At 34.3% G+C, this 14031-nt stretch overlaps 1 protein-coding gene across 1 annotated transcript; it reads right to left on the bottom strand.

The window, feature by feature from the left end:
* Nucleotides 1-1057: 1057 nt before the first annotated feature.
* LOC120147473 lies at nucleotides 1058-1936 on the bottom strand. Its single transcript, XM_039160846.1, has one exon. It carries the CDS (start codon nucleotides 1934-1936, stop codon nucleotides 1058-1060), a length of 879 nt encoding a protein of 292 aa, XP_039016777.1.
* Between the last annotated feature and the right edge of the window lie 12095 nt (nucleotides 1937-14031).

The raw sequence follows: 14031 nt of genomic DNA on the forward strand, positions 1-14031 counted from the left end.
AGTTTTTGTATGGCCGAATTATTTACAATATTCAAAGCCAATTGACTAAGAATCCAAAGTGTCCAATGATATGAATCTAAAATCAAGATTTAAGGCAATAATCAAAGAAATTGAAAGTTCAGCGGTACAAACGAGTATAAAATCAAAGTTTGATCTAAAATCAAGATTTAAGGCCATAATCAAAGATATTGAAAGCGGTACAAACGAGTATAAAATCAAAGTTTGATCTAAAATCAAGATTTAAGGCCATAATCAAAGATATTGAAAGTTCAGTGGTATAAACGAGTATAAAATCAAAGTTTAATGCCATAGTTGAAGAAATTGAAAGTTCGGTGGTGTAAACGAATCAGCGGGTAAAATTCGGTGGTATATGGTGTAGTTTACCCTTGTTTTAATTAATGAACTCATAATGTTTCTTGATTCATGAGATAATACTATACCATACCATAGACTACACACAAGTCATTTTAAAATTGATTCCACAGTTAGGGACTAGTTTTATAATGTAGTTATTGTTGTTGAATCATTTTCATTGGCATGTACCTGACTGAACATGTGTATGCAATTAACATAGTCGAGTGTATTAAGTTTTTTTTTTATAATGTCCTGAATTTCTTGTCAAGCAGGAGGCAGGCAAGATATGCGAGGCCAACTTCTACATATTTTACCAACTTATATAATCTGGCTGGAGTTTAATGATCAATGCAGGACATATTTTATATAAGTTAAATCTCATAAATCTCCAGCCATTTTACATATTTTATATAAGTTTAATCTCATAAATCTGGAATCCTTTTAATAAATATAATAATACTAGCTCTATAATTCAGCTAGTAAATTATGATGTGTAGCATTTGGTAAAACTAGCTGTAAATCTGTAGTGTTAGTAATAATGCAAATGCTAGAAGTAATTTTTTTTGGTTTAAGATGCATAGATGGCTATTATTGAAAGCTAAGAAAAGAGACAATTTGTTGAAAGAAGACTATATTCTTTTTTTGTTTAAAGATTGTGTACATGTAAAGAATACTTTTATGTACAATTAGAATGCATAAGATTTCAACAGTTGAGGATGTTGAGAACGGTGACTCTAGCTTTGATCAACCTTCTGAAGAAGCTTTCAAGACCTTCATCAAGATCTTGGATGCACATCTCTGAGTTTTGTAGCTCATTCTGCAAATTCTCAACATGCTTCGTCTTTCCGGATTTAATGAATGAACGCAATGTAGCTTCGGCGTTTGCAGTTCCATTTGTTTTTTGTTCTTCTTGCTCGCACATTACTCTTTTCTGGTGCATTGTCTTCGAAACTAGTGACCATCGGCTTGATTTCGAATCTGTTTCTGGCCCTGAAATAAAGGACAACAAGGATTCTAGCAATCTGGCAGTTGCTGCTTCTACTTGTTTTAAGTTGTTAATCATGGCTCCGCTCTCACTATCTTTGTTGAAGGAAGAGCAGCTAAGTTTATTCTCCATATGTTTCAAGTTCTTCAAGGCCTTGCAGATTGCCTTTCTTACTGCCTTCCTAGAGGTTAAGTACTTCCTAACCTCATTAGCAAGCCCTTCAACTCTTCTTCGACGCAAAATCGATTGAAGTTTTTGTGTGCATTCCTTTGTTTGCAACATGACATCTTTAGCAGTTCCGCATACATCAAGAAGCATGAGAGATCCATCCAAAAGTTCTTCAACCCATTTCCTTTGCTGCTCTTGAACTAGAGCTTGTTGAGAAAGGGGCAATTGAAGCAACATATCAACAGAGTCATACAATTCTTGAAGACAGTTCAGTTGATGTGCTATTGATGAAGATGTAGAGGCCGACTGTGACGCCCTCAATCGGTGCAGATTTTCATCAATTTGTGAAGTGATGGGGTGTTGCCTTGAAAGCAAGCTGTTTGAGCGAGCATGGAAAGGAGGTTGGACATTCAAAGGAGAGGAAGCCATTTCTTTTTCTTAGAGAAGAAAGAAGGCCTTTCAATTGTGTTGCAACTCAGTCTAGCTATTTGCTATCTTCCCATTATCATCTGCTGTATATATATATATAAATCACAGGCTGTGGGGAGACGAGGAATCTCATCCTGTTTAAATATCAACTACAAGTAACATGGACTTGATTCAGATCTACACGATTATCATGAAAATGTTCGTGTTTTGTCTCCTCTCCACATCAAAACAACTAATTACCCTTATCTTCAACAACATGATACCAATACAATAATAATATATTAACACACACGATGGTGCTAAGACAGTATACAGGTAATGGCCATTTTCTCGTTTCCGTACTTCCCTTTATATTAATGAACAATTGCTTTCAACTTGTCTTCAGGTTATAGTGTTATTGTTGAATTTGTTCTTCAAAAGGGAGGCAAGATCCGCGTGCTTGACTTCTGTAATATAATGTTTTGCGGGAAAGCTGTACCTGTCTGCCTATTTTTTATAATGCAATTCGTGTATGATCTGAACCAACCGTGTGAATGACAATTTGTTTAATGATATTGAAAGTGGGGGAAACTGCAAATAAATACACCTGAAGAAGCATTCAACTCCATCTTTTAGCTGGCTGGCTTTGCATCTCAACATTCATGCCGTTCTCAGATTTGCTCATTTTTGGACTCAAAAGTGATCTTAAAACAGCATCGATCTTTTCAAATTCATTAATGTCTCATTTTTCGGCTTGCTTGCACACTATTCCTTTGTGGTTTAATGGTTAAGACACTAACAACCAGTGGGTAGACTTTCATTGTTGCTTTGGCCCTGAGATGAGGGTCAAAAATTACTCAAACATGGAAGAAGAGACTGCTTCAAGCTCCCTTAGCAAGCTAAAGGCTAATCATTGCCTTGGTATCATGATTATCCGTAGACGAGAAACCACGTTTCATTTCCAAATCCTTGGATTTAATGTCAAGCAGTGATTGGATAATGGGTTTTTTAACAGTCATACACAATTTTAACGGTCTCGATATCATGAGAAACAAGAAATGGAAGGAAAAGTTTCTGAAGTATATTTCAAATTGACATGAGAATATTACAATTGTGTTGCATTTAATGTACAGAATGAAGTCCCATGATATTTGAGACTTGATTAGTGGTTGAGTGTGTTGAGAATATGGACCCTAACTTTGATCATGCGCCTAAACAGACCCTCAACCCCTTCTTCAAAGTCTTGCATACAAGTCTCTGATAATTTTAGATCGTTCTCAAGTTTCTGATAATTTAATGTCAGATTTGCTTGCCGCTAGGGATAACAATGAAGTGTCAGCGATTTCCATTTCATTCATCTGCTCTTCTCCACTGCTGACTCTTTTTGTGTGCTATAGCTTCGAAACCAGCGACCACCGGTTCATGTGTGATTCTTTCTCGGGCCTGAAAGTAAAGGCCGACAAGAATTGTAGCACATTAAGAGTGACTTCTTGCACCTCCCTTAATAGGCTAACTATCAAACCAGTCTTGTTTGAGACAGCGCTTTGCCTTATAATAATTGTGATACGATGAATAGTCACAACCTTTTGGCATTTCAACTACTCCTATCAACTCTAGACACTTCATCTTCTCTTAATTAAACTTGACATATTCATGAACATAATTTATTGAGTAAGCTAAAAGGTCTCATTTACTAACAGATTGAAGTTATACTGTGCATTTCTTTACTTGCAACAAGGCATCCTTGGCTGCGGCGCATACATCTAAAAGCCTGAGAGATCCATTCAACAGCTCATAAACGCATTCCCTCTGCTGCTCTTGGGGATAAGATTTGTTGAGTGAAAGGCAGTTGAAGTAGTTTCTCAATGCAATCATGTAAATCTTGAAGTCTACCGCGTTTGTAGTTTAACAATAATGAAGTAGATGCTGACTCAGATGATGCCAATCTACTCAAATGCTCATCAACCTCTGAAGTTAAAGGGTGTGATCTAGAGGGAAAGCTATTAGAACGAGTATGGTAACCAGTTTGGATGTTTGAACTGTAGCCATTATCTCTTCCGGAATGAAAACTCGGAAGTTGTTATCTCGATTTGATGTTGAAATTTGCCTTCTTCCCTTCATGTACTCAATATATATTCTATGAAGGAGGAGACATGAAGAATCTCACCCTTTCAAGTTGCAGTCGTATGGTAACATGGACTTCACACTTATCTCAACAACTATCTCAGCATCGTTCAAGCAATGTCTCCCTCCTAAAAAACTCTACAATTCATAACATGAAACAAATTTATTAGGCTAATATTGTTTAATCATTTTCTTTATGATGTACATGAACATGTGCATGCATTTAGCATGGTTGAGTTTATCAAGTATTTTAATTATGTTCTGAATCTCTTGTCCTTCAGGAGCCAGGCAAGATCTGTGAACACAACTACAAATCTTGCCAACATATTTTGTCAAATTTTTGGATTAACTACTTATTAGGTCCCTGTTAACTTTGATGTTAGACAACTTAATCCCTCATTATCTAATCCTGGTTCCATCCCTGCTCCAAATACAAGGAAAATATCCACATTTGACATCAATCTCTATCCAGCTATGTTAAAATATAAATACCATGTGTTTCGTTGCTCACGTTGATTACCAACCAAGTTGCGGGTGCACGAGAGCTGTTGACAGTTTGACATTGTTTCAGCTAAATAACAAAAGGCAAATTGAATCATTTGCACGTGCGTTTATGCTTATAGTTTTAAACAACAAAACAAGGGGTAGGACAAGATCCACTTTCGTAACCTTTGCTCCATTTTCCCCTAACAAAACCGAAGAAAATAATGTGAACGACAGACTATGAAAAAGCATATTTTATTTGCTTAAAGCTTGTGACATTTGTATCTACCAATTGATACTCAAAGTGTTGCAATATCTTCAACGGGACAACAGGAACATGGACAGCTCATGTATCCAGAGAAAAATCTCAGAAAATCTTGAATCCTTGTTTACCAAATGTAATAATGGAGGCTCTATGCAAGTTAAAATGGGTAGCATTTGGTAAAATTAATTGTGAATCTGTAGTGTTACTAATAATGTGAATGTTAGAAGTTAAAAAAAGAATAGCCAAACTAAGAAAAAGAGAGAATATGTGGAAATGAGACTAATTTTTTTTCCTAAAAAGTGTGTACATGTAAATTATACTTTTATGTACAATTAGAATGCATAAGATTTCAACAGTTGAAGATGTTGAGATCGGTGACTCTAGCTTTGATCAACCTCCTGAAGAAGCTTTCAAGACTGACAACTGTCGTTTCGGTGTCAAAATAAATTCTTTTTTCTCAATTAATAAATAAGGAAATACGTAGTATAGAGAAATAAGGGTCGAATCCCTAGGGACTTAGAAAATCACAAATTTATGTTTGAATGGTTTTTAACCAGGCGAAAAATAGTAAAATGGGGGTTTGCAATATGAGATTTAAATAGTAAAAATGATTAAATAAATTAAAGCAATTAAAGTAAAAATAAGATGATGAAGATTGTGAATAAATACGGTAAAAATCGCCTCAAGCTTTGCTTTGATTCAATTTCCTTTAGATCATCGAATAAGATTTTCTTTTCGGGATTCACGTCGGTTACTTTGTCTACAAGGGCTATCCTCGTGACTCTATCTTGTATACCGAATACCTAAGGCAATCTTTGATTCCGGCTTCGGGAATTGATTCTATCAACATCAATTGTCGTAGATCAATTACCGTTTAAGTTTGTGGCGACCGACTTGGATTGTTGCTTCGATAACCGTCAATTCCGATCTCAATTCCCTCTTGGCGAAGCTATCTCGCCAAGTGTGTTCCCAGGAAGTCAAATTGCTTTCTATAAGCTGAATCTTCCTCCCACACGTTTAATCACAACAACCTCTTGACCAAAGTCAATCTTTTATTTTGAAAACTATTTTGATTTTGAAAAATAAGCGCAGAGATTGAGAGAGATATTCTGAAGATATTAAGGGACCGTTTAGGCTTACTCCAAGTGGGTATTTATAGTCTCTCAAAGCCTAAAGGATAAGCAAAGAAAATAATAAAATAATACAAAAGATAATTGTTTTTAAATTTAAATTCAAACTTAAACTAGTCTCCAAATGCAACTCTACTCGTCAATCTTCCAGAAGGCGTGCAGATAAAGTCTTCTAGAAATCGCCGCTGACTGGACCTTCTAGAAACTGTTACGTCAGAATGTGTCGTTCCCAGAGTCGTGCCCATGTCTGCATCCGTGACCAAATAATAAAAAAATGCAGAATTCACCCGTTTTGTCACAAATTCTGGAAAGTAAGGACCTGCACGAAAACAGGCATAACACAACCAAATCAACAGCAATAACTCCACAAAATCGAAGAAATAACGAGCAAAGATTAACTATTCTGAACACTCATCAAATTCCCCCTCACTTATCTTATGCTTGTCCTCAAGTATGATTAACCAAATCAGTCAAAAACTTCATTAAACGTTATTTTGTCAAGTTTCACATCCAAGGAAGCAAGGTAGAGACCACAATAACTATTTTAGTCAAGAAATCAATCAATTGAACATCACAAATTGGAGCAAGTCAAGTGCAATTGTAATATCCATTCATTCATTAATCTCAATGGTCATAACTCAACACCTTACCGGGATTCACTCAAATCACTCGATGTGTTTGGGGTAAAGAAACCCTCAATGTCAGAATTGTCACGGTATTACCATAGGCCTGCAAGTAAATCAAATCTCCAATACTAATAAGAACAAAATGCATAAATCAAATGGTCTTTTATTGGTTGTAACATGTCTTAGGTAAAGGTGGGGAAAAGGCTAAAAATTCAAGGCAAGGAACTGACAAATAATAATCTCAACTCCATCAAAACATTAAGCACAACAATATAAAAAGACGACATATCAAACAACAAATTTCTTGTCGAAATGCATTTTTTTCTTTTTCACACTTTTGTTGTTTTGTTTTCCATTTTTTTCTTCCATGTCTTTTTTTTTCTCTCTTTTTCTTTCGAACAACTCTTTTTTTTCGAACTGCTGTTTTTTTTCTTCTTTCTTTCATTCAACTTTTTTTTGATGGAGAATACAATGGTAAAATTATTCACTTGCCCTGAAAAAGGTAGAAAAGATGGATAAAATAAAAAGGTTCGGGTTTATAAATATGGTGAAAATAAAGAAACGAGAAAAGGCTCAAAAGTGGTTAACTAAGTAGGCTATTTAGTGGGAAAACGGAATGGTTAATCCTAAGGTGCCCAAATCATCTTTAAGCACTATGGTCATGTGTAATCTCGACAATATTTAACATGCAGGTTCTAGAATACCAATGCCAAATTCGACACACTCAATGAAACAAAATGAGAGCGAAAATGATATGCTCGTAAAGGCTCAAATCTCACCAAATTGTTTCATGCATTGAGCTAATCACATTTCAACCAACGAAGTCATGAAATATCACAAAAACACCAACTTATCACAATTCATGTTATTCGCTATCAAGAACATCCTAACCTAAACAATTATGTGTTCCCAAACAAGCATAACATTCCAAAAAAATATTCAACAAGACAAAAAAAATTCAATGAAATTTCCGACAAATCCAATCAACACATACTAGCATCGAAACATAAAGATAAGTAAGGTGAAATTCAACCCTACACTCTACTCCCCCACACTTAAAGCGTTTTACCTCAAAACGAAAACTAAAGTGCAAGAGAAGGAATAGAGTACTCCCCGGATTTCATGTCTGTTTTGTGTGCGCACCGTCGTGGAGTAGAGAGGAGCGGGTGGCATAGAAACTCGTTAGCAAAGGCGTAGGGGTTCAGTGATGCCGTCGGTGGTGAGGAGAATAAGGGGCGACAATTTTGCGTTTATTTGGGGATGGGTATCGAGTTGATGGGTTTAAGTTTGGTTTCTGTCGTGGGGTGTCTGAATTGGAAGTAAATGGGGTTTTTGTTTTTGTGTGGATAAAGGGGAGTTTAAAAATTAAAAGGTGATAGAGATAGGGATGGTGAGGTCTATGCTAAAAGGAAATTGAAGAGAAGAGAGAATTGGGGAATGATGGGCGGCAGAAAGATAGCAAAAGGGGAAAGAATTTTTCATAAGGGTTTTGGTAACATGCGTTGACCTTCAAAAGGTTGTGCTAAAGTGCACCGTTTAATGAAACGGTGAGCATGGGTCTTTCCTTGTTCCACTATTTTACGTTTTTTTACTACTGCTCCTGGGGTTCCGAAATTAGCACTATTCGACTGAAATTTCTGCAATTCTTCGTCGTTTAAGTTTGAATAAAATTATTCGGTTCCTGTAAAAATAAAAATAAAAATTAAATTAAATTAAACATGCTTGAATGAATAAAAATAAAATGAAACAAAAAGTAAAGATAAAAATAAAAATATAACGGAATTGAACACAATGGGCTGCCTCCCATGAAGCGCTTTTGTTTAACGTCGTTAGCTCGACGACCTGATTCAGACTATAGGTTTCGTGACAGACACTTCCACTTCATTCGCTTTTTCCAACTAAGAAATTCTTTATGAGAAATTCGAAAATTCTCATAAAGATTTCTTCGGATTTTTCCTAAATTAAAATTCTTGTCGAAAAGAATGTCCGTCAAAACATCTTTTTTTACCAAAAATTGATTTCTTCAAACGATTCCTCGATGGTTTCGACATAATTTTTGTGCCTACAAAAGGGAAAGTGAATCAGTGTTTAAAGGAGTTAAGATCAAATTCGAATCAACAAATGAAATATTTTTCAACTCCCTTATGTCATCTTTTTTATCATCTGATTCCTTGCATAAATAATCAACAAAGTTAGATTCATCATCAACAGGTTTAATTATGCTAAAAAAATTAATACTATGCACATTATCCGGATATCTCATTGCTTTATATACATCAAACTTTATGATCTCACGGTCAAATTCTATAGTTAGAATACCGCTTTGAACATCAATTTTTGCATTTGTCGTGCTTAGAAAGGGACGACCGAGGAGGATTTCAGAACCAATGTTGTTACGATCATTTTCCATATCAATCACATAAAAATCAGCAGGAAAAATTAAGTTTTCTACCTCTACTAGAACATTTTCTATGAGTCCTTCAGGATAAATAATTGATTTGTCGGCTAGCTGAAGTGTAACTCTCGTCTCCTTCAAGGCTTGATGGAAATTAAATTATAGACGGAGAGAGGCATTACATTGATAGAGGCACCTAGATCGCACATAGCTCGCTTGATTTTAATCTCACCAATTTTACAAGGTATTGAAAACATACCTTGGTCTTTATACTTCGGTGGAAGCGGTTGTTGGAAAACTGTTGAGACGTTCGCACCTAAATCCACTTTCTCGACCCCGATTGTAACATCCTAAATCAGGGTCAGTGACTAAATTGCAAATTTTAAAAATTATGTGCTCGATTTTGAAATAAGTTAATAGTTCACGGATTTAATTGAAGAAAGTTGATGTTGGATTTAATGGTAAAGTTTGGAAATAACAAGGGTATTATGGTCTTTTCTAAGAGAAGATTTTTTTTATTCTCTTTTAAGGGATATAAAAACGTGGGAAAGGAGATAATTTCTCCAGAGTATTCTTCAGTCTTCTTCTTCCTGCTCTCCACCGTGAAGCCTTGTATAAGGTAAGTGGGTCTTCAGTTGGTTAATTCTTTCGTTTTAAAGCTTGTTTTGATTCTTGGGATGTTAAGAAAGATTAAGGAAAGCTTTAGGTGGCTTAAAACTCAAAGATTAGCAAGTTATGAGAAATTAAGAAAAATGAGTTTTTAAGTGAATTTTTGAAATAGAAGGAGTTAATATATTTTGAAGTTTAATTTGACTTGTCAAGGGTTAAATTAAGAGATATGAAGTGATAGAATGGGTTTTAGAACATGTTGGAAATTTAGTGTGATTCTTGAATGCCATGTAAATGATAGAATTTTGAGTTTAAAGAAGTGATTATGGAGTAGAAATGAGTTTAAGTATGTGTATAAAAATTAGGAATATTAAAGGGAGTGAAGTATAAAGTGTTGAGCTGAAAATGAAGTGATTTTCGAGCTAAAAATATGATTTCTGGGCAAGGGGAATCGGTACCCATTCAAGGGGAACCGATACCCCTTCAAACGAACAAAAATTTCCAGAATGTCATGAGGGAATCGATACCCCCTTAGTAGGGAACCGATTCCCCCTAAAGGAAAAATGTGAATATTGGTTTAATAAGTTCGTTTAAGTTGCTAGTATCCAATTACAAGGTGTAGGTATCTAATAATTGCCTCAAAATGTACATTTATGTAGATTCTGCGCGTAAAGCAATTTCGGAACATTTGGCAAGTAAGATCGATCAAGGGAAAGATAAGAGATTGGAATTGACTAGTGAGGCCAAGGTGAGTGCATACTAATGATATGTAGTGTTTAATGGAAATAAGACTTGCGATGAGTCTATTTCCTAGAGTAATATGCAAAAAGTCATGGACATGATTATGTGTTGTTATAATTATATGTGATTATCTATATTACATTGATTGTATGTATGCATGACTAAAGATAATGATATGCTTTGTATATATTATGTGATTATGAATAGGTAGAAAGGAAACAAATGATGATATAAGAATCTATTATAAGATATATGATATGAAAATATGATAGTGAGCTATGTGAAATAACTATGAGATATATGAGTTATATAGAAAATATATGCGAACAAGATATGACATCTATGTTTATATGAAACAATGCAAGGTGATATGAGTTATGTGAGATATGAATATAAAATCATATGAGAAGTGAAAAGAATTACATGAAAATAGACTAAGTGATTACATGTATATGTGAAAGAAGCTATGAGATTATATGAACATGTGATATGATATGGAATACATGGTTACACATACATGTGGTATGTGACAGAAGAGAAATGACAAGTAATGTGAACTGTTAAATGATAATGCCCATGTTATGTGATATGAGAGCTAGGGTATAGTTGGCATGCCAAGGGTCGAGGGTTTACCTATGTTCTTCGGAACATATGGACTGTTTACCTATGTTCTTCGGGACATATGGACTGTTTACCTATGTTCTTCGGGACATATGGACTGTTTACCTATGTTCTTCGGGACATATGGACTGTTTACCTATGTTCTTCGGGACATATGGACTGATTACCTAGGTTATTCGGAATCTATGGACTGGTCCTTCGGGACATTGATCGAGCTGTGGTGACATCATATGTGTGCACAACCTCAATGTACTCACATACCTTAAGTTCTCACTAGTGTACATGGGCTAATAAAGTGATTAAACAAGCATACTGAATGTGATATGTATACGATGGGTTTATAAATGGTTATCAAAGGTAAGTGGTTTGAAATGTGTTACATGAACCATATGATGTTATGTGTGTTTCTTAATGATAATGATAGAGATTATGATAATGATGGTATATGTTTATGTATGCTTTATGTTATATGAAATATTATATGTTTTATATGCCTCACTAAGTCATCGACTTAGCGTGTGATTGTTTCACACGTAGGTTTGGAAAGCGAAAAGAAAAGTAAAGAGGAACAAGACATGTCAGTTCTCCTTACCGAATGTCAGATCAGAAGAGAGGTGAATAATATGTACTTTTTTATATAAAGTTCTAGTTGGCATGTAATCAAAAGAATATATTGTATAAGCTCTGAATAATTTTGTAAATGTTTTGAATAATTTAAATGTTATAAAAGTTTTTAAATTACTCACTATTTTATACGAATAAATTTTTGAAAAGTCAATGTGACACTTCGGACTCGTATCCTGGTCGGATACGGGTTGGGGGTGTTACATTTAATGGTATCAGAGCTACGGTTTAGCCGATTCTAGGCTAAAAACGAAGTCGAAAGTGTTTTAAAAAGTGTACATGCCAACACAAAGTGAAAAAAAATTATGATCTGATAGGGTAAGGAGTGTGTTATCTTGTTAATAGAGTTAAATTGTTATGTTATATAAGATAAGTTAATACTGAGAATGAGTTATGAGATATATATATATGTTTATATAATATGATAGATGATATGTGAACATATACAAATGACATACGTTATATGATATGAATTGGATGATCATATGCACACGTGATATGTGATAGAAGTAAGGATATGAGCACATGAATATATGAGAGCTTCCAAAGTGAAGCACAAGGCGATAGACCTGAAGGTAATAGCATTCACCTGCCCTGGCCAGGCAAGGAGAAGAGCGAAAACCTCAGGGAATGCCTGTATAAGATTAGAGAATGATTCATTATGTTGAATGATATTCCGATGTGTTTTAAATTGTATACTTTGTTAACTCATAGAATGAATGTATCGAATAGATTTAAGTGCACCCGAGTTCAAGGGTGAATTTGAGAAAGGTTCTGCTGTTACAGACCTTTGGATAAATGATATGAAGATAATGCTAGAAGGTGTTCATTTCTCCAAAGATGAGAAATTAAATTGAGAAGTTTCGTTACTACGTAAATAAGATAAAATATGGTGAATGAAAGTGTCACCATAAGAAAGTTAAAAGATCTAAGGATGTGGCTAGAATTGTAGAAGAGTTCAAGAATAAGTGAATCAGTGACCAGTTTATAAGATAAATGCAATTAGTGTGATGAATTTGAAATAAAGAGATAATACTGGGTATAAGCAAAATGTGGATATTATAAGGGTTTGCATTCTAGATGAAAAGAGTTTGCGTTGGCTAACCAGTTTATGTGACGAAAAATGTATTGAAATTAAAGGATTTGAAGATATTATTAGGATAAGTTAACCGAATATGAAACGGATATGGATATAGTTGTGTATCTCGACCATGTAAATGTGATGTAGTGAATGAGACAAGGATTCATATGGTTAAGGAAAGTTATAAAGTAATAGAAAAGTTTAAGCATCAATATATATCAGCAATCAGTTTATAAGACAGAGAAAGTTAGAATGCTTAAGTTTGAAAACAGAGGAATCGTAACGTGTAGGGATACGAATGTAGTTTGATAAGTCGAAGAAATTATTGTTAAGTTATTTGAAGGAAAAATGATGTATGTAAGTGAGGTATGGAGGGTTTGTGTCTAGACGAAAAGAATATTATTGATGTTAAAATTGTTCTTTTCAAGAAGTGATGAATTGTATTAAAGATCTAGAGAGATCTCAGAAGAATTAAGAGAATTCGTATCTCATAAAAATCGACATTATCGAAGAGAGACATAGATTATGATTGTCAATTACAGACTCGGTTTGAATTAGTTGTATTCCATAGAAAAGGATCAAAACTTGATGAAAGACAAATACGCTTGAATAGTAAAGTCTGGTACTGGAAGATTAAATAAGGAGTTAAGAATGAATATGAAGTTAAGTCAGAAGGGGAAGTAATGGATTGGATTAAAAGTTCTGCTAGAAAATAGGTAAAGTAGAATTATTTAAAAAGTATCAAGTGATATAGGTGCATTGATGATTGATTTATAAGATAAAGGAAATTGTAATGCCTGAGTTTGAACCTAGGAATTGCATTGTGAATGAGTAAGAATGTGAGTTGAATGAGTCAAATAAATTAATGCTGAATTAGTTCGACTGGAAAGAGTAAAGGATTAATATGTTTGAAGGAAGTCAAGTATGTGTGTATTATGATTTGAATAAGGACTTTATGAAGAATAAGGTATGTGCAAGGAGTGTTGATTATCAAAGTTATGAAGAGATGATAAAGATTAGTAATCAGAGATGAGCATAAGTGAGAGGAAAAGAGTATGTGAGCATGAAAGAAAATATATATGATTTGTGTATAAGGAGATTTTGATTTTTGAATGAATAAAGGAATAATGGAATAAGGAAATGAAAGGAAAAAGTTTAAAGAATCAGATGTGATAAAGGTTATGTTTCTTGGTCAAGGAGATTTAGTCAGAGGAATAAAGAATAATTTATATGTATTAAGGAAATTTAAGAAGTAATTAAGCGTTGATGGAATAAAAGTTCGTTATTACTTCAAGGTAATTAAAGATTGATAAGGAATTTGATTGATTGATGATTTTGAGTGATAAGAACTGATGATATTGGTTATATGATAAGTGACATGATAAGGGATGTAAAAAAAAGTAGTTGAAGAACTAAG

This window comes from Hibiscus syriacus, unplaced genomic scaffold (genome assembly GCF_006381635.1).
Source record: "Hibiscus syriacus cultivar Baekdansim isolate YM2019G1 unplaced genomic scaffold, ASM638163v2 tig00110940_pilon, whole genome shotgun sequence".
NCBI lineage: Eukaryota > Viridiplantae > Streptophyta > Magnoliopsida > Malvales > Malvaceae > Hibiscus > Hibiscus syriacus.

Coding starts and splice junctions, on each gene's coding strand:
- LOC120147473 (XM_039160846.1), bottom strand. CDS start 1,936: ATGGCTTCCTCTCCTTTGAATGTCCAACCTCCTTTCCATGCTCGCTCA.